The sequence below is a fragment of the Colletotrichum navitas genome (genome assembly GCF_030913465.1).
Source record: "Colletotrichum navitas strain CBS 125086 chromosome Unknown LY79scaffold_34, whole genome shotgun sequence".
Taxonomy (NCBI): domain Eukaryota; kingdom Fungi; phylum Ascomycota; class Sordariomycetes; order Glomerellales; family Glomerellaceae; genus Colletotrichum; species Colletotrichum navitas.
This window is the reverse complement of record NW_026850580.1, coordinates 126,575-147,925: the sequence shown is the minus strand read 5'-3', so window position 1 is coordinate 147,925 and position 21,351 is coordinate 126,575. Positions and strand designations below refer to the sequence as shown.

The 21,351-nt window shown below is 56.6% G+C and overlaps 7 protein-coding genes across 7 annotated transcripts; 6 read left to right on the top strand and 1 right to left on the bottom strand.

Annotated features, from left to right (window-relative positions):
* Window positions 1-1,702: 1,702 nt before the first annotated feature.
* Window positions 1,703-2,848, top strand: LY79DRAFT_516729 (cyclin; the record flags this gene model as incomplete). Its single annotated transcript, XM_060554852.1, has 1 exon — window positions 1,703-2,848. One exon carries the CDS (start codon window positions 1,703-1,705, stop codon window positions 2,846-2,848), a length of 1,146 nt encoding a protein of 381 aa, XP_060413550.1.
* Window positions 2,849-3,369: 521 nt separating this feature from the next.
* Window positions 3,370-4,121, top strand: LY79DRAFT_227887 (uncharacterized protein). The gene has a single exon (XM_060551648.1). It carries the CDS (start codon window positions 3,582-3,584, stop codon window positions 3,999-4,001), a length of 420 nt encoding a protein of 139 aa, XP_060413549.1. The 5' UTR covers window positions 3,370-3,581; the 3' UTR covers window positions 4,002-4,121.
* Window positions 4,122-8,227: 4,106 nt separating this feature from the next.
* LY79DRAFT_516678 (heavy metal translocating P-type ATPase) lies at window positions 8,228-11,869 on the top strand (the record flags this gene model as incomplete). Its single annotated transcript, XM_060554845.1, has 1 exon — window positions 8,228-11,869. The coding sequence occupies one exon, from the start codon at window positions 8,228-8,230 to the stop codon at window positions 11,867-11,869; it is 3,642 nt and encodes a 1,213-aa protein (XP_060413548.1).
* Window positions 11,870-11,962: 93 nt separating this feature from the next.
* LY79DRAFT_555645 (uncharacterized protein) lies at window positions 11,963-13,013 on the top strand. Its single transcript, XM_060557946.1, has one exon. The coding sequence runs from the start codon at window positions 12,392-12,394 to the stop codon at window positions 12,899-12,901; it is 510 nt and encodes a 169-aa protein (XP_060413547.1). The 5' UTR covers window positions 11,963-12,391; the 3' UTR covers window positions 12,902-13,013.
* Window positions 13,014-13,228: 215 nt separating this feature from the next.
* On the top strand, window positions 13,229-17,425 carry LY79DRAFT_227575 (FAD binding domain-containing protein). The gene has a single exon (XM_060551647.1). It carries the CDS (start codon window positions 13,555-13,557, stop codon window positions 17,029-17,031), a length of 3,477 nt encoding a protein of 1,158 aa, XP_060413546.1. The 5' UTR covers window positions 13,229-13,554; the 3' UTR covers window positions 17,032-17,425.
* LY79DRAFT_555641 (iron-containing alcohol dehydrogenase) lies at window positions 17,174-19,241 on the bottom strand. The gene is made up of 3 exons (XM_060557945.1): window positions 18,936-19,241; window positions 17,848-18,886; window positions 17,174-17,795 (listed from the first exon to the last, which is right to left on the bottom strand). Exons 1-3 carry the CDS (start codon window positions 18,963-18,965, stop codon window positions 17,365-17,367), a joined length of 1,500 nt encoding a protein of 499 aa, XP_060413545.1. The 5' UTR covers window positions 18,966-19,241; the 3' UTR covers window positions 17,174-17,364.
* Window positions 19,242-19,815: 574 nt separating this feature from the next.
* LY79DRAFT_516564 (peptidase family S58) lies at window positions 19,816-20,961 on the top strand (the record flags this gene model as incomplete). Its single annotated transcript, XM_060554831.1, has 1 exon — window positions 19,816-20,961. One exon carries the CDS (start codon window positions 19,816-19,818, stop codon window positions 20,959-20,961), a length of 1,146 nt encoding a protein of 381 aa, XP_060413544.1.
* Between the last annotated feature and the right edge of the window lie 390 nt (window positions 20,962-21,351).

Genomic DNA, 21,351 nt, shown 5'->3' with positions numbered 1-21,351 from the left:
GAGCGAGCCTGGCTCTAGCTCCCACTTTACGCGCAAAGAAGCGTCAATAGATTTCCCCGTCCTGGTACGCTGCCTCACGCTTTCGGCATTCGGATCCCGGCCGAACAAAGCCCAGTCAACAAGCACTCACTCTTTGTGGTCCCTGCTGCTTGACCTACACGTACACCCACTGCCAGCATCGGCAACGCATCAGCCGCGGTCCCGAGAATAATTTATCGACAATCTACAATCATCGAACGCCGTCCGCTGGTTTGGAAACCCTGCAGTTTTAACAGTCGTCAACCAAAGCTGCTGATACCACCGATCTTGCTTTGATCCCGCTCTGCCGCTTTTAACGCCTCGAGCAACTAATCAAGCGGGCGAGATCTGACCGTCAATCAATCTCTCAATCAGTCCGGTTGAATTCGATTTGCAGTCCGTTGGCTCAATCTGTCCTAGACGGCTTGACGCATCGTCTCATTTCGTCGAGCACCATCAAATTGCATCGTCGTCTTTATCCTTTTCTCCCAACCCCCAAAACCGCACACCCTGACTCGCCCTGGTCGTTTTGTTTGACGGCGTCACCTCCTCACCCACAACTTTTCCAAGCACTTGGCAGCTTTGGCTCTGTTACCACGTCCGCTTGCAGACATTCAAAACTCTGCCCATTGCTCGATCCGTCGTAGGCCATCGAGTGGTTTTTCCAGAAGGTTCAAAATTGTATTGCGTATCCTTGGATTCCCATTATCGCATTTGCATTGCCAGGATACAACAGCACAAAAAAAAAAAAGAGAAACACGAAGAAAAAACAACAAAAAAACAAGAACAATAATAGCTAGACAGCCGTGTGTTCCGCAACGCATCAGTCTACACCGCCAAGGCCATACGGTCAGAGTCGCTATCACGAAGTCGTCGCAACGGACAGATATTAGTTGTCTGGGCAGAGAACTGAAGCAACAGCAGCAGCAGCAAGAAAGTGCAATCCGCAAGCACCGACTCACTGCAACCCGCCAAATCCAGACCCACCCCTGCCGGCTAGCCCGTCCCTTGCGACCTCGCTTCTTGTCTGAGAAAGTTGTATCGCCACACCACGGCGACTTGATTCTGTTCACCCCTCCCTCTAAAAAAGATTACGCACCCCTGCCACCTGAACCAAAGCAAGCACCCCCCCCCCCCCCCCCCACGCCCTTGCCCGCTTGCACACCCCTGTACCCCCCCTGGGATCTACACCATTCCAGCCCACTCCAAGCATCCAAGCCCCTCCAACAGGCACTTCCGTCGGCGTCCTGCTGAGACTCCCTAAAAAACTAACCCCCCCCTACTACGCTAGCACTTGACTAGCGACCCCCTGACAACCTGCCCACTCAGCCTCGTGGACCGCACGTCACCCAGCTGTTCCGCATCCCCCAGCGCCGCCGGTGTTACCAGGCAGGCCCATCCCAAAGCCTGGCCCCAGCACTTGCGACAAGGCACATGAACTTCGCCGCACCCCATACTCGCACCCTCCTTTTCGTCTAATATATCAGCCCAGGCTGCCCGTCTGAGATTCCCTCTTCTCTCCTTCATTTCGTCACTCTTCAACGACCTCAACAGTAACCCAAAGGAATCCTCCTTCCTTGACCCTCCCACCCCAGGAGCCCTACTCATACGACTACCCAACCTCCCATCCTCACCCAAAGGATACCCCAACCAACCACCCTCACACATACACATACACGACGCAATGGAGTCACGGTCATATCTCAGCTCGACCGAGCTCAACGCCGCCGCCCTTGACCACTTCGTCTACCAACCCGTCAGCAAGTCGATGATTTCCTACCTGGCCGGTGCCGCCTACAATGTCATCGCATGCGACAGTGCTCTGATGCCTCCCGCATCCGCAGAGGCATATCGTCAACAGCAGCTCCCCCCGACACCACCCAGAACGCCCGAACCCCGCCCTGTCCGCTCCGAAGACGCTGACCTGCCTACGCTTGAGGCCTTCATCACCCAACTCGTTGTCTCGTCCAACGTCCAGGTCCCAACTCTTATGTCGACACTCGTATACCTCACTCGGCTCAAGTCTCGTCTGCAGCCCATGGCTCGTGGTCTCCGGTGCACCACTCACCGCATCTTCCTTGCCGCCCTCATATTGACCGCCAAGTACCTGAACGACAGTTCGCCCAAGAACAAGCACTGGGCTACTTACAGCCATGCCAACAACGACTTCTCCAACTTTGGCTTCAGCAGAACGGAAGTCAATCTAATGGAGAAGCAGCTTCTCTTCTTGCTGGACTGGGATCTGAGAATCACCGAGGAGGATCTCTACCGCGAGCTTGACCCCTTCCTCGCGCCCATTCGCGCCGAAATCGAAGCCAAGCATGCCCGTCGCTTGGCACGCCGCCGCAAGCAGGAGGAGGAGATGCGCCGGAGGCAGGAGGGAATGTACAACATGGCCACTTACCCCAGCCCCCCCTCATCTCGCGCCAGTTCTCGTTCACGACAAGAGACGCCGGATCATACTCGCACTTGCAGCGGCTCTTCTATCACCCCCCCTGGCTTGTGTTATAGCAGCAGCTACGGCAGCTCCATCGGCTCCTATGCTCCTTCTGTAGCGTCAAGCCGCTCCCAGTCGCGGGCCACGACGCCGCTGGACAACCCCGCCGATGAGCCGTACATGTACGTGCCCAACGGCAGCTTGTACGACTCGCCGGTTGAGGTTCACATTGAGCACCCGGCGTCCACTTTGCCGAAGCGGAAACCACTTCTTCCCTACGAAATCAGCACCGAGGAGCTTCGCGACATGCAAGACGGCACAAAGGCTAAAAGAGCACGCATGGGCCGTGGCATGTGGGGTCGCGTTTTCGGTGGTGCAGTGACAGTGCGGTAGACTGCATGATCCGGATCTTTTTCTCCTGTTACAGCCTCATCTTTTTACAGTTTCTTGCGTTTTGAGCCACCCCTAAAAGCATGGTGTTGGATTGTGCTATAGAGACAGCGAATGGGGCGACAGCCTTTTTTCTCTCCTTTTGTCCTTTTCTTTTTTTCACCTTCTTCGAGTCTCCCCGAGGGCGTTGGGCTGGGTAATGGATACTGGTACATGGAATACGAATGAGGATAGAGCATCCTCGGGCATTTGCATATATGGATCGGTGTTGGGCGGTCATTCATGGACATAGGTTATTTCTCCACTTTTTCAGGCTGTTTAGCATCCTCGCATGGAAGATGATGCGGGATTCGGATTGGACTTTGGACCGCTGCCGCACAGAAACGGCCAGCGCACACATGATATGGCGTAGTAGAAATACGCCCGGGGTTGACAAAGATTCAATATATCACCCATGAATTACAAACATGACGGCATAGCCGCTCCCAAACAATTGCATTTATCCCGAGATTTTGGTTTCGTGAACAGCAGTTTCCCCCCCCCCCCCCCGCTTGCAGTCTGGGCCAGTCTGAGTTCCGGGTGGGTGGTCGAGAACGGTTGACGCTAGCGGTGAGCTTACCTCCTCAGTTGATGCCCTCGTGATTTCGAATGCAGCCACGGGTCTGAAATGGATTGCATTCAGCTTCACATGCGAGACATTGGACATGCTTGCGCTGCGGTCATCTAGACGGCCCCAATGTCAATCTGCCCCCTGGTTTTTGTTTTCTGGTCCCCTTTGCTTTCATGGATTCTCGAAGAGGGACGCATTCAATTACGTTCCACCGCCTGTGCCGAGTTCAAATTTTTTTTTTCCACCAAAAACCACTTAGTGCCTCCTCCTCTGCCCTCTTACCCTAGTGGTCTCGAGAGGGAGTGCGTCGGTCTGGCGCGACGATGCACGTCTGGGTACGCGAGAGTTTATCGGCCTCCATGTTCACGATATTGCACCGATGGACGTGAGAGGAACCAAGAGCCCACCCCCCCCTCCTCCCCCGCAGACATGAGTCGGGTTGTTTACATCTTGCCACAACCTTATCACAAGAGGGGGGTGTGTGTGTGTGCGTGCGCGACATATGCACAGGAGGCCTTTTCACTTCTTAATTTACTTGTTGTTTGATGTTACTGGGGGAAGGGGAGGCATAAAAAAGAGAAAAAAGAAAAACACGTCCCCTTCCTCCCTCAACCCGGGCTTGAGAGGGGGAGAAAATCGTGATCGCAGGCTGGCGGACTGGTCGCAACGGTATTGTCCGCGGCGGGGCTTGTTATGTGCCGACAATGGCTTGCAGTTAGAATTAGCAGAGAGAATGGGTTTTGGATTACCGAAGGCGGATGACGCGGGGAACGCCGTTTATGGTGTATGCATTCTGCAAACCGGAGACGGGGCTTTTTCCTCACCTCCTTCTTGAATCTTGAACGGGGAAAAGGCCAAGGGGGGTGGCGTGATGAGAGAGACACTCATGGAAGAGAGAGAGATTCAAATGCGCGGGCTGGGACGGAAGGACGGACGGAACGGGGATCGCACGGGGGGAAGCAGACAGGCGAGACTAGCGGTCGACGACGCCGGGTGCTGGTGAGTGGATTCGGAGAAAAGGCCCAGGCCTTTGGGGCGGTTTCTGATCTGGGAGGGAGGGGCGGTGGGCGAGAGGCCAAATCATCTTTGCTGCTCTAATTTACCTACCTAAGTACGTACGTACGGATCTAGCAGGCCTAGAAGGCTAAGGGTTCGCCGACGGGCACCGCCCTTCCGAGGGTTTCGGGCGTTCATCTTGGAGTTGTTGAAGAAGGCGAGGGCTTGTGGGGGATCCCGGAAAAAATGGGCCTTCGTCGTTCCCACGGGAGGCGTTTCGTTTCTGCTTCCAGAGCGGGAAATTTTGACTGGAATGCGGTTCATGACGTCGTGGAGGGGGGGGGAGGGGATAACCAAAATGCTCACTGTGGCATGTATAGTGTAAATCAAAAGAAGGGTTTGCAACATCCTTTCGTCCGCGTCTGTTTTCTTTCCCGCGGTCGACGAATAACGGTCTGGAGACGAGTGCAAAACGAAGTTTTGTCAAACTGCCATGCCATGCATGGCAGATTGGGTGGTTATAGAACAAGGTTCCGGAATGCAGCATGCAAGCTCCGTCACTGACAAGTGTCACCATTAGGGGTACAATCTGGACACGTTCTTCGATAAGGGTTGGGTAGGGAGGTATTGCACGGCGAGGAGGGCGGTATACCGTCTCGTCTCCTTCGATCCTTATGCCTGCTTAGGCGTTCTGGCCTTGAGGACGGGACGCGAGGATCTTGCCTGTCGGCAACGGTACACGTGTGTGCTCCGTACGGGAGGAATCCTCGACCTGGTAGGTGAGGAAAACCAACAGCCGTTGTCGTTGCAGAGGCACCGCATCCTTGGCCATTTTTGGGCTTTGGATGTGGACGTATACCCGTTGTCCCTTTAGAGGAGGGGGAAAAGTCGGTCAGGGGGTTCGCCAGAGGGGCGTGTGTGTGTGCGCGGTATGGGATATGTGGGCGTCGTCGGGCGTGCAACATTCGTTGGAGGATGAGGCTGGGGGGGGGCGATGGCAGGAATCAGGATCTAGTTAGGCTCCGACCCCACATCGGCGAATCGTGTTTACTATGTACTATGTGCATCATTGCTAAAGCGGGCGCTGGGCAGTCATTCGTGAAAGTGGATGAAGTTTCCGATCATGTCCACAGTCCACGATCGTGTCGATGAAGGATGGTTCGCAGAGGTAGCCATCATACCCTTAGTGCCTAGGGGAGGCCTGCCCGTGTCGTGCGTGCTGCCTGGGTGAGGGAGGAACTCACCGTGGCTGGCTGGCCGGCGGGCGGTCGGGGCGGGTCTGTAGTCCGGATCGGGGGCTGGGGATGAGTCACGAGGTCGGAGCCAATAAGCTTGGCGGTCGGATGCCTGTCTACCTATTGAGAGGTTGAACCATTCCCGCAATATGCCACCTGTGCCGCTCGATGTGCGCAATGCATTACGGAATCTCCTTGCTGTTGGTTCACGTGTATGCCTATCAGCTTACCCAACGCCCGTGGTGCCGCGGTTTTTGGGCATAACCGCGCCCCCCTTCCCCCTCCCGGATTCGTAGATGGGGCCAATTCACAGGTCGCTTCGTGCACAGGTCCAGTCCACCCACCCGAATCCCTGTCTGGTAGCCCGAGGTCCCGCCACACACGGCCGCGTTGCAAGCCCCGAGTGCTCCGTCTGGGCAAACCGCGAACTGGGTCTGCTGCGGGCATCATCGTTCAGACTCATTGCCGACGTGGCTCTCACAATTCATTCATTTCCCTTGGTCACACGCGCAGCTCTTCCAACAAACCCGAGTAGCTGTGTAAAATCATGCTTGCCCGCGCCACTTTGTTCCGAGGCTCTATTAAACCTAACAGCCCGCTGAGCGGTGCTGCGCCGGCTCAGCCCCACGAATACCAACGGGAGGATGGTCGAGGGCGTCGTCGCATAGTCACCAGTGCTTTTGTGTTTTCTTGGCGACACAAGCATGGGAAACATTCTCGTTGCCTGCCATTACAAAACCTTAGGGTACACTATTCCTAAACCATTGCGGATAGGGTGAAGCTGGCGCAGCCCGTATATGGTACCCAGAAAACCGGATCACAGGTAAAGACGCCGAAAGTATGTTGATCGACCCGCCATTGGCAATTACAGAGGCTTGGCACCGTGTCCAACGCGATGTTTGTCGATTATGGTCGTGAAGTGTCAAGGGCATGCACAGCCTCAGCGGTTTGTCCAGTCTCGGCACAACCTTGGCTCGAACCGCGTTTCTTATCGACAAGCTCGATAGGCCATCTTGTTTCGGATATGTTCGCGTTGTTCGTCGGTCAAATATCCTGTGACCCGGACGATTGGAAGGTGTGTGCCCTAGCGAGTTCCTACCAAGTCCCTCTTGGTGCCCCTGCATAGATGCATAGACGATTCACAGTCGGACGCAAACAGGGCATTCTTCAGGGCCATTTCGGATGCCGGCACAATATAAGGTTGCTCGTGGACCAGTCCCTGCGTGTGGCATATCCACTCACCTTGTGGGCTCCGTCCTTCCCCAGCACCATCGCCCAGGTACAGGATAGGCGGCGTGCTGCACTCTCCCGCACGATCTCGAGAACCAAAGGGACCTGGATGGCCAGCAATTTGCTCACAACGGCAACTCAGGCTCGAACGGCAGGTTCCGAGATCGACAGGAACGACAGATCCGTGGGGGAGGGTTGGACTGCTTAGGTGGGTGTTCCAAGTGCTTACAACTTAAGTAGAAATCGGAAACCGAGTGGATCCAACTGCGGCTAGCGGTTAGCGCATTGCGGAGAGAGACGCTTAGGCGCTGCCGGCCAGATTTGCAACTGAATTTTGTAGTGTACACCACACACCATGGCATATCAGCTTAGGTGCTGGTTCATGGGCGAAGATGGAATGCCGTCGGAAGCTTCACGTCGTTTCCTGGCAGGTCCATGCCACAAGCGCGCTCAGTTTGGCGTGTCAACGTGCCTGCCATGCGCCCCTGAAGGCAGCCGAATGAAACTCGAACAGACCTGTTTTGAGCAGATTACGTCAGAACTTGCGCTTTTTGTGCCTGAACCACAGTGCAGTCACAGTGCTCATGTCTCCAAACCATATACGATAGGACAGTGTGTATACTGTTTCTATCGAGGAGCGTAGTGGACAGCTGACTTCAGCACCTGAGAAATTCTGCACCGCACAAAACGCGCACCCAAAAGAGGCAAGACCGAAATCTATCAAGCATTTCAAAGCAGCACAATTGCCGCCAAGTTATTTTAAAAAGTCAAACCGATGCGCAGCAATGGCCAGGCACCAGATATGAAACAGTAGATTCCATTTTTCCTGGTGCTTTTAATCCATCTCCTCCCCCCTGAGCGGAATCGGTGCGTGCACGGTCAGACAGACATTGGGAAAAATCGGACACGGGGCTTTGGAGCACAAACAACATCATCCATCATCCATTCTTTCCCCATCAACCGACCCTGAAATTCTGCTTCATTCCATCATCAACTCGAGAGTCTCCTGTATACCTACTGTACAGAACCGCAGGAATACTCATCATAGGGAAGGTAGCCGCTGACGCCTGACCGGAGGGGGCATCTTTCTGCCGCCCATTCAACCACCTGATATCTTTCCGTCACCCTTTCGGTAAGCTCGTACTCGCCGACAGCTATCTCGCTACATTCCTAGCAGCTGTCCAGCACCGCGCTCCCATCCCTTGTGTACCGTGCCTGTCGATTCCTTCGTATATCAGGCGCAGATACTATAGCGACAACCACGACCACTATCACAAGACACTTGACTGACCAGTTTGCAGACCTGTCACTATGGACGACGGAAGGAGCTCCCGCATCACTACTTCCTTCCTGCTGGCGAACCTACACTGTCCGTCATGTGTCTCGTCGATCCAGCAGGCTCTTCAGGAATCGTCTAGCCACGATGTCATCTGGGTTTCACCAAACGTTGTAACTTCCGTCGTCACCATTGAACACAGACACACGCCAACCCCTGACATCACCATCCGATGCATGGCCAAGTCACTTCAAGATGCTGGCTTTGAGATCTGCGGTGTCACTACCACGGCTGCTACCGACACGGACCTGGAGGCAATCACGCAGAGCCAGCCACGACCCGTGGTGAATGCTCCCGCTCACGGCAGTGCCCTTGACGGGCTGCTTTCCTTCTCGCCTAGATGGTCTAGGGAATCACCTGAAGCGCAGCGGGAGGCCCATCTTCTCAATTGCAAGCAGTGCCGTGAATCCGAGGACTCGTCTCATAGCGAGGACCCGTCTCATTGCGCGGATCGAGGTGCGCCATCTCATACAACACCGCAACAGAACGGCCTGCGAAAATCAAGTAGCAAAAGCAATGGCGTTGCCACTGTGAGGGACATGGCATCAAACGGCACAAAATGGAGAGCGACCCTCTCTGTCGGCGGCATGACCTGTGCATCTTGCGTAAACACCATTAGAGAGGAGTTGAACAAACGGGATTGGATCGACAGTGCCGCCGTCAACCTGGTCACCAACAGCGCCACGGTCGACTTTGCTGACAAGTCCAACACCGCGAGGATCGCCGAGGCCATTCAAAATATGGGGTATGATGCCAACCTCGACGCTCTCACAGAACTCACCGACAATGCCGATGGAGACAGTGAAGAAGACGGCGAGAGCAAAAAGTGGAGGTTGACTGTAGCCATCGGCGGCATGACGTGCGCCTCCTGTGCCAACACCATCACAGAACAGTTGAATAAGAAGGATTGGATCTCCAATGTCTCGGTAAACCTGGTTGCGAACAATGCCACGATCGACTACACCCTTGAGGGCAAGCAGGACGAGATCGTCCAGTCCATCGACGACATGGGATACGACGCCACCCTGGATACCGTAACGAGGGTCAGGTCTGAGGAGAAGGGCGCACAGCAGCGAACTGTCCAGATCCTGATCGAGGGTTTCTACTGTCAACACTGTCCCAGCCGAGTGACGCACTCTCTCACATCCTTCACGCATCAACTGAAGGTCGTTTCTCAGCCTACTCACGAGAAGCCTCTGGTTACCGTCAGATACACACCCGACGCCCCGTCCTTCACCATCCGGCACATTCTGTCCGCCATCGATGCCGCCGACCCTTCGTTCAAGGCGTCCATCTACCACCCTCCCAGTCTCGAAGAACGATCCAAACTCATCACCCAAAAGCACCAACAACAGCTTCTCCGACGAGTCTACTTGACTTTCCTGGTGACTATTCCCACTTTCATCATTGGAATCGTGTACATGAGCCTGGTTCCCGACTCGGACCATGGCAAGCATTACCTCATGAAGCCATGGACTTCGGGTCTCAACCGAGCGCAGTTTGCCCTGTTCGTCCTCGCCACGCCTGTTTACTTCTTCGGAGCCGACGTATTCCATACCAGAGCCGTCAAGGAAATCAGGAACTTGTGGCGTCGGGGAAGTAAGACGCCCATCCTTCGACGTTTCTACAAGTTCGGAAGCATGAACATGCTCATGTCTCTCGGCACAACCATCGCCTACGTCTCGTCCATAGGCCAGATGATTTCTGCTGCTATCAGCAAGCCTGTCGAGATCGACGACACTCACTTCTACTTCGACTCGGTCGTTTTCCTTACGCTGTTCCTCCTGCTGGGCCGTTTGATCGAGTCTTACAGCAAGTCTAAGACAGGTGACGCTGTTGAGATGCTGGGCAAACTGCGTCCGACCACTGCCATTCTCGTCACCAAAGATTCCATTGGAAAGACCACCGACTCGATTGTTGGCGTTGACATGCTCGAGTACGGTGACATCGTTCGCGTGCCCCATGGCGCTTCGCCTGCGGCAGACGGCATTGTAGTCCAGGGAGAGAGCAGCTTCGATGAGTCTAGCTTGACGGGCGAGTCCCGGTTGATCAAGAAGATTCCTGGCGACGAGGTCCATGCAGGCACTGTCAACAAGGACTCTGCCATTCAGATTCGCATCACAGGTGCTGCTGGAGCCTCCATGCTGGACCGGATTGTCTCGATCGTTCGCGAGGGACAGACCAAGAGGGCGCCTATGGAGCGCGTCGCTGATGTGCTAACGGCGTACTTTGTCCCTATCATCACCCTGATTGCCGTTCTCACTTGGCTCACCTGGATGATTCTCGGATACGCTGGTGTTGTTCCCGGGCGGTACCTTGACTCGGAGAGCGGATGGGCAGCCTTTGCTCTGCAGTTCGCTATCGCCGTCTTTGTTGTTGCTTGCCCTTGTGGTCTGGCACTGGCGGCTCCGACGGCCATCTTTGTCGGTGGTGGTCTCGCTGCGAAGCATGGTATCCTCGCCAAGGGAGGAGGAGAGGCTTTCGAAAAGGCCAGCAACGTTGACGTTGTCGTCTTCGACAAGACTGGTACACTGACCGTAGGCGGAGAGCCCAAGGTCACCGACTCGAAATTATATCTCGACGCAGAAGACGGCACGAGCCTGGAGTCTAGCATGGTCTGGGCTACCTTGCGAGCAATCGAGGAGAACAGCAGCCACCCGGTGGCAAAGGCGATTGTGTCGTTTTGTACCACACAGACCGACGCTTGGGTCCACGTCGATGACCTCCAGGAGCTCCCAGGCAAGGGTATGAAGGCGACGAACCGCGGAGAGAAGCCCGAGGAGACTTTCGACATGATTGTGGGCAACGAATCTCTCATGCGCGATCACGCTGCCGACTTCGCTGAACATGTTTCTCATCAGCTTCAAAAGTGGAAGAGTGAGGCCAAGTCGGTCGCTCTGGTGGCTGTCAGACCTGCCATGGCCAAGCCCGACGCCCGCTGGACCCTCGTCGCAGCCTTGTCCATTTCCGACCCCATTCGCCCGGAGGCAGTCCGCATCGTCAAGGCGCTCCAGGAACAAGGAACCCGCGTCTGGATGCTCTCCGGCGACAACGTCGTCACCGCCAAGGCAGTGGCCAACCTTGTGGGCATCGACCCGCAGAATGTTCTGGCCGAGGTCCTTCCTTGGGAGAAGGCGGACAAGATTACGTACCTGCAGACGGTCCTCAAAGCACGCGTCGGGCGAACCCGCGAGCATGCTAAGAACCGCGCAATGGTCGCTATGGTCGGTGACGGCATCAATGACTCCCCCGCGCTGACCAAGGCCGACGTCGGTATTGCCATAGGAAGCGGCAGCGACGTGGCCATCTCGAGTGCGGACTTTGTCCTCGTCACCAGCGACTTACGCGCGGTCGTGACGCTGCTAGAGCTCAGCCGAACGGTGTTTAGGCGCATCAAAGTCAACTTTGGATGGGCAGTCATCTACAACATCCTCGCGATCCCAATTGCCGCGGGATGTTTGTATCCGGTTACGACGAGTGGGGGGCAGCATGTGCGTTTGGACCCGGTTTGGGCTAGTCTGGCAATGGCATTGAGCAGTATCAGTGTGGTCCTGAGCTCCTTGGCCTTGAGGAGTAAAGTCCCATGGGTAGGGTTCCGGGCGAAGAAGATCGAGTAATAGAGGGTGCACTATTGCGTTTGTATTGATATAGAGCAGCTGTACAGTAGATTCAATCGTGAGAAACATCAAGTTCTGACTTGCGACATGCGTCCCAGGGATATATGAGAAGACATTGTTGGGCACATGTGCCGATGACTAGGTTGCTCATTCTAGGATCTTCTCTACTAAATATGTTCAAAGTAAGAAAATGTGGGCGCAGGCAATAGCCAGTTAGGCCGTTGCCCAGGCAGAAAAAAAAAGGAGTAAAAAGAAGAAGAAAAAAGATAATATGGTTACAGGAAAGAGAACACGCGTGCTGGGGCAGATGCTGCTGTACCGACTTGTCTTTGCGTCTCTTTCGGGGCGAACGGGCGAGGAAACAGGCGCTGCGCTGCTCAATGACTTTGTTGCTACAAATGCTTCTGACATATTTGTTTGCTCCGATCAAAGGTTGCAACTGAGCCGAGAATACGACGGACAAAGAAACGAGCAAGATGAAGCTGAGGTGTAATGGCGTCTCGTCTTCTTCCTTGACGTTAAATGGTGTCGGAGGTATTACCTCGAAGCAACCCGCTGAGTCACCTAACACGGCATCTAGTCAAAGGTAGTAGCACTGGAGACCCCGTAGAAGTTGCGTTTGATCCCCTTCCAACTTCATTTCGTCTGGCACTTGGGAGCCCGACAATGGCTATCACTCATAAACACCACATTTTTGGATCCGTTTGGATTATTGGGAATCCAGGTGTTGAGCATTCGTCGCATCATCAAGTACAGAGGGGATTAGGCGAGGTTGGTCTCGCCGGGAGCGGAAGCCGGTACCGTCACCGAGCGGGTACCGCCTGCCCGAGAGCCGGGCCGGGACGACCGACAGCCTTGAGGACTGCGAGGTACGCCCCGGGAGGAAGGGTTGCCACCGAGGAGTGTCGAATCTGGGGGCGAAAGGCCCGCAACATGAGGCTTTGCATTTCCGGCCGGTCGAGCACGCAATCGCGAAGCCCAGACCAGATGGGTTTGGTAATCCAAGTGCCACCGATCCGGGGGGGGGCTTGAGTGGATCGGAAATGGTGCAATGTGGGCCCGTCGCATGTGCAGCCGGGGCGCTCATTGGCGCGCGATGGCGCAATTGTTCCTTAGTCGCAATTCTCTAAGCTTCACCAAGTTCCCAAACGCCGAGTTTCGCACGCCAAATTGAAAAAAGTCCACGAGAGAGTGTAAAAGAGTGAGAGAGGCAGACGCCAACGGGCGCTGCGCAAGGCCCGGTCCCCTGTTGCTTTACAAATAGCCATGCTCTTTTTCCTCGGTACTCGGTGGTTACGCGTGGAGAGGTAGGTCCGGCTAAAGGGCCCCCCATCCCTTGTCCCGTCATCTCTTTCGTTTTTTTTTTTTTGGTTTTTGTTATATGCTTGGATCCTGCTCAGAGTCCATCGAGACTATACTTCATCGCTCACTCGCACCTTTCTCTTTTTCCTACCACAAACCTCAAGGTCCTCCCTCCTAGGAACGAAGAAGCTCCTTTTGGCTCTCGTTCGGGTTGGCGCAAGTGAAGCTTACTTGCTCTTGAGTGTGCCAATCGCTTCTGCAGCCACCATTCTTTTACAAGTGGTAAGGTTCTATCTCCTGGTCCTTCGTACATCTTGGGCCATCTTCAGTCGCATTGTCTTCGCTTGTTTCGTCCCAACTTCCTGTCTAGACAACCTCCCAATATGCAATTCAAGCAACAGGAGAGCAACGGCTCCGCAGCCGTGCTCGACGCCCCCAAGTCGCAGACTTCCTCCGCCTCCCAGAACAAGGTCTCTTCCACCCTCCCGTTCGGCCAGCCTGTGGCCCTCTCCTCCATCTCCGGGCCTACCTATGTGACGGCCCAGTTGCTCGTCCAGCAGGTCGCCTTTCTGCTATCCGACAAGATCTTTTCCTACTCGGCGCCGACCTTCGACCTCGACCTCGCCGCTAAGGCTTGGTCCGAGGCCAAGGAGCAGAACATCCACGGCGAGACCACCGACCTTGTCCAGCTGCAGACCAGGACCGGTGCTGGTGCCCTCGCCCTGGGCTACATCTTCAGCCCGGACTTTGACCTGGCCAAGAGGCACCTGCCCCAGACCCTGCTCGCTCCCAGCTTGAGCTTGAAGAACCTGCGCGGCGCGTTGGACCAGCTGAGTCTGCTGTACGGTGTGGCCCCGCCCTTTGTTGCCCACGTCGCGGCACTCGACTACGATGCCGCCAACGGCCTGGTGCCCGACTACGACACTGCTCTGCGGACCGCAGAGGACCTGGGTCTCGGTCTCGTCGCCAGCTCCAGCGCCTACGAGACGCAGCACATGGCGCTCTTCGCGACCCTCATGGCCGCCCTGATGCCCACCCTGCACATCTACGACGGTGTCAGGCTCGCCCGCGAGACCTCGCGTATCGTCGACGCCCTTGGCCGGAGCGGCATCGCGGACCTGTATAACAGCATCACCTCCGAGTCAACCGGCGTCAGCGAGAGGGCCGCCATCTCCTCCAAGGTCGCCGACCTCCTGGACGTCTTCAACAAGCACCTCGACCCCACTGAGGACCACGAGAGCCAGCACACGGCCCTTCTGGCCACCCTCATGACCGCCCTCACCCCCAATCTGGGCGTTGAGGACGGCGTCAAGCTGGCCAAGAAGACCCTCGAGGCTTCTGACGCCCTGAACAAGAATGGCGTCGCCGAGACGTACAAGAAGATCTCGTCCGAGGTCCAGTCCCTGAACAAGAGGCTCGATGATGCCGGCAAGGTTGTCGAGCTCCTGAGGCTCTTCAACAACGAGCTCGGCACCGCCTACAACCTGTTCGAGTACCACGGACACAGCGACGCCGAGGCCGTCCTCGTCGTCTTCGGCAGCGCCGAGGCCCAGCTCGCGAAGCAAGTCGTCGGCCGCCTGGCCGTCGATGGCGTCAAGGTCGGCGCCGTCAACGTTCGCGTCTACCGCCCCTTTGTTGAGGAGGCATTCCTCGCCAGCATCCCCGAGTCCGCCAGGACCATTGCTGTCCTGGGCCAAGTCAAGGATGAGCTGTCCGTCAACGACGCCTCTTTGCAGTCCGCCCTCTACACCGACGTCCTGGCCTCCGTCTCCTTCTCCGGAAAGTGGCGCCAGGACCCCGCGGTATCGGACGTCAAGTACACCGCCTCGGAGGCCCTGACTCCCCAGGCCATTGCCGACATCTTCGGCAAGCTCCTCGACGCCAACGCCGAGCCCAAGCCCTTCCCGGCGCTCGTCCAGGCCCACCAGTACACCTTCTGGGATGTCGACAGCTCCGTTGCTGCCGACGCCCCCGCCGTGGTTAGCAACCTGCTCTCACGCGAGTCCACCAGCAATGTCTATGTCCACGAGTCGTTCGACAACCTGCTCCAGGGCGGCGTCGTCCGCACGGACATCCGCAGCTCCAAGAAGGCCATCGAAGCCCCGTACGCCGTCGAGGAGGCTGACGTCGTCGCCGTTGGCGACGAGAAGCTTTTCAAGGACCTCGACATTCTCAAGAGTGTCAAGGCCGGCGGCAAGCTGCTCCTGAACCTCCCTGGCTTCAAGGAGGAGGACCTCGAGAAACGTCTCTCTGCCGTCGTCCTCAAACAGGTCCGGGACAAGTCGGTCGAGCTTTACGTCCTCGACACCACCCAGTCGACCGTCTCGAAGGAAGCCAAGGCTGTCAAGGTCCTGTTGGAGTTCGCCTTCCTCCAGATCGCCCGCCCCGATATCACCGCCGAGGAGGTCGCCAAGGTCGCCCTCCCCGAAGGCTTCGCTCTCTCCCTGACTGAGATCCAGGAGGCCCTCGGCCAGTCTCTGCGCAAGGTGGATTCCCAGGCCGCCTGGGCCGAACTGCCCGCGGACGTCGTCGCCAGCCCCCTCCCCGCGACCATCAAGCCCAACAGCTTCGTCGGCTTCGACAAGGAGGAGGCCGAGGAGACCTCCCAGCTTGTCGACTGGCAGTCTGTCGCCAAGGGACTCGCCTTCAAGGAGGCCTACGGCACGCAGACCTCGCTCCGCCCGGAGCTCCCCGTCAAGACGCACACCATCACCGTCAAAGAGAACCGCCGCCTCACCCCGCAGACCTACGACCGAAACATATTCCACATCGAGTTCGACCTCGGTGACTCGGGCCTCACCTACAACATCGGCGAGGCCCTCGGCATCCACGCCGAGAACGACGAGGATGAGGTCCGCGGGTTCATCGAGTGGTACGGTCTCGATCCGGAGGCTGTCGTCCAGGTGCCCGCCCGCGAGGATCCGACCGCCCTCGAGACCCGCACCGTCTACCAGTCCCTGAAGCAGAACATCGACGTCCTCGGCAAGCCGCCCAAGCGCTTCTACGAGGCCCTGTCCGAGTTCGCCACGGACGAGCGCGAGAAGGCCGTCCTGGCCAGCCTCGGAGGCGCCGAGGGTGCCGTCGACTTCAAGAAGCGCGCCGAGGTCGACTACGTCACCTACGTCGACATCCTCCAGGAGTTCCCTTCTGCTCACCCCGCGTTCCACGACCTCGCCCGCATCATCTCCCCGCTCAAGCGCCGCGAGTACTCCATCGCATCCGCCCAGGCCGTCACCCCCAACTCCGTCGCCCTCATGATTGTCGTCGTCGACTGGGTCGACCCCCGTGGCCGCAACCGCTTCGGCCACGCTACCCGCTACCTCTCCGCCCTCCCAGTCGGCGCCACCGTCGTCGCCTCCGTCAAGCCCTCCGTCATGAAGCTGCCCGCCTCCCCCAAGGCGCCCCTCATCATGGCCGGCCTCGGCACCGGCCTGGCGCCCTTCCGCGCCTTCGTCCAGTACCGCGCCCTGCAGAAGTCCCGCGGCGAGGAGATCGGTTCCATCCTGCTCTACCTCGGCTCCCGACACCAGCGCGAGGAGTACCTGTACGGCGAGGAGTGGGAGGCCTACGTCGACGCCGGCGTCATTACCCACCTCGGCGCCGCCTTCTCCCGCGACCAACCTCGCAAGATCTATATTCAGGACCGTATGCGCGAGTCCATGCGCGACGTCGTGCAGTCGTACATCCGCGACGAGGGCAGCTTCTACCTGTGCGGTCCTACCTGGCCCGTGCCCGACGTCACCGACGTGCTGATGGAGGCCATCAACACCGAGGCTAAGATGAGCGGCAAGAAGGTCAATGCCCGCAACGAGATCGAGAAGCTTAAGGAGGATGGCCGCTACGTCCTCGAGGTGTACTAGAGTGCTCTCCCCTTCCGCTGGGGATGTTACTGGGGTGGTTAGTTGTAATAACTGCATTGTGTATATATCATCTCCGGCCATCAGTCGAAAAAAGTTTTTCTTGCGTATCAGCCTCTGTTTTGAATCGAGCACTTTTACTGCTTCAGTTTCGGGGTCGATCATTTTGATAATGCGTGATGAAATGTTAGCACAAGAGTTCCCTGGTACCAGTCCTCAGCACCGCAGCCCAAGCAGGACAACGCAACGTAAGCCAGCTCTCCTTTCTCGTTACCCAAGATCTCGTGATCATATCCGGCTCCCATGCTCTGCAGTTCTCGACAGTTCTCACCAACATCATGAGTGCACCAAAGCATCCTCAAACAAGCCCCTCAACTGCTCCCTCTCCTTCTCCAACTCCGTCTCCAATCCCGGCGCCAACATCAACACCCTGGCCTGAGGGATCGTTCCCTCCACCAGATCATCCAGGTGCTGAGTGCCAAAGCCCAGCTCCTTGATGCCCGCCGGCTGATCACCGAGGTCTGCGAGGAATTTTGTCAACGCGTCAGCGAGCACCGCGCCGGCGTCCTCTTTGCGGACACGCGAGATGTCTACACCAAAGACCTCGGCGGCCTGCAGGTGGCGCTCCGGATTGGAGGCACCTGTAAAGCGGAAGACGGCGGGTGCGGTGACGGCAACGGAGACACCGTGGGGGATGATGGGGTAGGAAACCTTGTAGCCAGCATGCTGGTATCCTGGGTTCTGACCCGAAATGGGGTAGGACATGCCTGGAGGCTCGAGTTAGCTACGGTCACTCTGGGGTGCTTCGAAGCAAAATACCGTGACAGAGGTGGACGCCGGCGTTACCGAATCCAACACCAGCCAGCGTCGCAGCGAGAAGCATCTCGCTCTGCGCCTCGTAATCATCTGGGTTCTTGACGGCACGGGGAAGGTACTTGACTGTAGCCCTCAGCGCGTGGAAGGAAAAGACATCACTGATGGGGTTGGCGCCCTGGTATGCCGGCCGCAAAATGGGATTCTTGGGCCGGGGCACACGCTCGTGGTAGGGGATGGCAGTCCAGGACTCAAGAGAATGGCAGAGCACATCGAGGCCCGAGGCCGCCTTGACGGCGGCGGGCATGGTACGAGTGTTGAGCGGGTCGCAGATGCCAAGCGTGGGCTTGAGGTTGCGGTGGGCGACGCCCGTCTTGGCGCGCTTAGAGACAAGATCGAAGATCGCGGTGCCCGTGGTCTCGGAGCCGGTTCCCGCGGTAGTGGGCACGGCGATAAGGGGCTTTAGCGCTTTATCTACGGGACGTCCGTTGCCGAGGGGCGCGTTGACAAAGTCAAGGAAGGGGGCGTCTGGGTAGCAAGAGTACAAGTTCATCAGCTTGGCAGTGTCAATGACGGAGCCGCCACCGACGGCCAAGAAGGCGTCCGGAGAAAAGGGACGGGCCCAGTCAATGGCTTCGCGGATGCTGCTGTCCTTGGGCTCGACGCGGGTCTGATTGTAGACCTTGTAGTTAATTCCCTCGCTTTCAAGGGCTTCGCGGACCTGCTGCATGGCGAAGAGACCATCGATGACAGGGTCGGTGACCACAGCGACGCGCTTGGCGCCCATATTGGCGAAGTCCATGCCGACCTCCTGCGTAGAGCCCGGGCCGAAGCGAATAGAGGAGGCTGCCATCTCGAAAGCATACTCCTTCTGAGTTCCATCCACCGGTGTGGCAAAGCCGCGGCTGCTGTTCCTTGTTCGCAAGGGCCGCGGGGTGAAGTTCAATGGGTTATGGTGGTGGTGGTGGCCAGGGTTGGTGTGACACGGGCATGACGGGGGATGGGCCTGGATCGTCCGCAGAAGGGAGACGGCACGAGATGCGGCCTGGAGGCATCGTAAGCGAAAATCTGGGCCGGGAGTGGAAGAAACGTACGTTGGGAACGACTCGAAGTGAGGGCGTCATGTCTGAAGTAGATGCGTGTGATGGCAGTCAATGGTCTACGCGATATGTCAGATTTAGGTGTAAGGATTGTGGCCAAAGACTGCTCCCGGATTTGAGGTAAGGGACGAGAGACGAAAGGCGAGAGATAACGGCTCGAGGGGAATGTGAAGCAGCAACGCGCGATGAAAGGAGCGATGTCGGTCTTGACGCCATGCGCCTTCTCCGCACAGAGCGCTCAGACTAGTCGTGTTGGGACCTATGCCATGGCCAGCTTCCCCAGCTTGGAGCAGCTTCCCCGCATACTGACCCCACTTGCCGCCCGAGCGGTCAGTGTGGGTCTCCTTTGCCGAGGTATATATGTACCTCATTTCGCCCTGACACAAATCTCAACTCTGGGATAACATAAATAAGGCCTCCGAAAGCATACAGTAGAACTGTACGGTTCGACTCATTTGCATTACCTAACCCCGCTGGAAGCGCAAGCCGGTAACGTAATCAAAATTGATATCTTGTATCCGCAACGTTTCTCCAACCCACCTACCCAAAAGAGCTCGCCGAGCGGGTAAACTACGCGAGGCTGTTGTCCCCACGCCTTATTGGCCAATGGACCACAACGTACTCTCCGTGTGGTGATAAGCTATGAGTCAGATGTGGGTGTCAATTTGATCCTTCAGCCAGAAAAGTTGAGTTTTTGCAAGGAACGCGATGACTGTTCGGTGAGAATGAGTGGAAATCAAAGTATATATCGTACTGGTTGGTATAAAATGAGCCGCAACCCGACACAATTGTGATCGGAGGTTGAGGAGTTGAATTGCACGGCCATTTTCTTGCATCTCGGTATCTCAATATCATTCCAGCCAACAGCGTCAAAATGACCCTCCAGTCAACTCCCCGCGGCCGTATCCGCGATATCCTTCCGGATCTTCACCTAGGAACATGGCCAGCGGGACCCAAGAACTCCATTACGGACGTTCCAGGCGTGCTGGCCTCCACGCAGAGTATCCACACCGAAGACGGAGTCAACACCGGCGTGACCGTCATCGTCCCTCGCCGGAACTGGTTCAACCGGGCCTGCTATGCTGGTGTCTTTCGCTTCAACGGATCTGGGGAGCTAACCGGCTCCCATTGGATCGAGGAGACCGGCCTCCTTTCCAGTCCCATCGTACTCACCAACTCGTTCTCAGTTGGCGATGCCTATCGTGGCATCTACGAGTACGCCACAAAGCATTTTTCCAACGACAAAGGCGAAGTGGAGTGGTTCTTGTTGCCGGTAGTTGGCGAGACGTTTGATGGGTACCTGAACAACATCTCCAAGCTGGCGGTTAAATCATCCGACATTTTCAAAGGAATTGAGGCAGTGACAGATGAACCTGTTTCCGAGGGCAACACCGGCGGTGGCACGGGTATGATCTGCCATTTCTTCAAGGGCGGAACAGGGTCCAGTAGTCGTCTTGTTGAAGGCTTCGACAGCGAGGGCAATAAAAAGAACTACACCGTCGCCGCGCTCGTGCAAGCCAACTATGGAAGGGCAGGTCACCTACGTATCGGCGGCTTCCCTGTTGGTCGTGTACTCGAGAAGGAGAGAGCCAAGGCGCAGGCCGATGTGGCACGTCATAAGGACAAGAAGGATGGTTCCATCATCGTCATCATTGCGACCGATGCTCCTCTGACACCGATCCAATGCGAAAGACTTGCCAAAAGGGCAACGGTTGGTCTGTCGAGGGTCGGCGGCTATGGCCATAACCCCTCAGGCGACATTTTTCTTGCCTTCTCAACGGGAAATCATATTCCCGTTCAGAAGGAGATGGATAACCCTTTTAAGGCCAAGGCGCTGAAGATTGAGGCGATCGAGGACACCAGTATCAATGGACTGCTGGAAGCGGCAGCAGATTCAACGGAAGAAAGCATATATAACGCTTTGTGCTCGGCCGAGACAATGACGGGTTTTCGCGGACACAAGGTTGAGGCACTGCCTCTTGACCGGTTGAAGGAAATCATGAACAAGTATGATTCGTAAGATTCCATGGAGACTGCCTCCCAAAGAGTTCTTGTTCTTGAAGAAAGGAGACGAGGTTTTCCTGCCTCACTTCTAACTTCTTCCATGTTCTTCTAATTTATTATTTTGTTCACCCACCCTCTGTCATTTCGCATGCCTGAACATCGTCTCCTCTACCACCGCCTCGATTCAAGAATGTAACCCCCCCCCCTCCCCAGCTACTTGTGTCTGTCGACTCCTTTTCCCTTGCCGACGAGGCAGTCGTATAGCTCCTGGGCCATGAGAAGGAATATTCTCTGTCGAAGATGAATAACATCACTCATCAATTGCTCATGCCATGCGGCATCAAGGTGGTTTTCAGTGGCCGATGCCATGATGAGAATTGCATCAGCGACATCGTAAAAATACAAA

Coding starts and splice junctions, on each gene's coding strand:
- LY79DRAFT_227887 (XM_060551648.1), top strand. CDS start 3,582: ATGTCAATCTGCCCCCTGGTTTTTGTTTTCTGGTCCCCTTTGCTTTCA.
- LY79DRAFT_227575 (XM_060551647.1), top strand. CDS start 13,555: ATGCAATTCAAGCAACAGGAGAGCAACGGCTCCGCAGCCGTGCTCGAC.
- LY79DRAFT_555645 (XM_060557946.1), top strand. CDS start 12,392: ATGGTGTCGGAGGTATTACCTCGAAGCAACCCGCTGAGTCACCTAACA.
- LY79DRAFT_555641 (XM_060557945.1), bottom strand. CDS start 18,965: ATGACGCCCTCACTTCGAGTCGTTCCCAAC. Junction 18,887..18,935: donor CACTTCGAGTCGTTCCCAAC/GTACGTTTCTTC, acceptor CGATGCCTCCAG/GCCGCATCTCGTGCCGTCTC. Junction 17,796..17,847: donor CGGCGTCCACCTCTGTCACG/GTATTTTGCTTC, acceptor TCGAGCCTCCAG/GCATGTCCTACCCCATTTCG.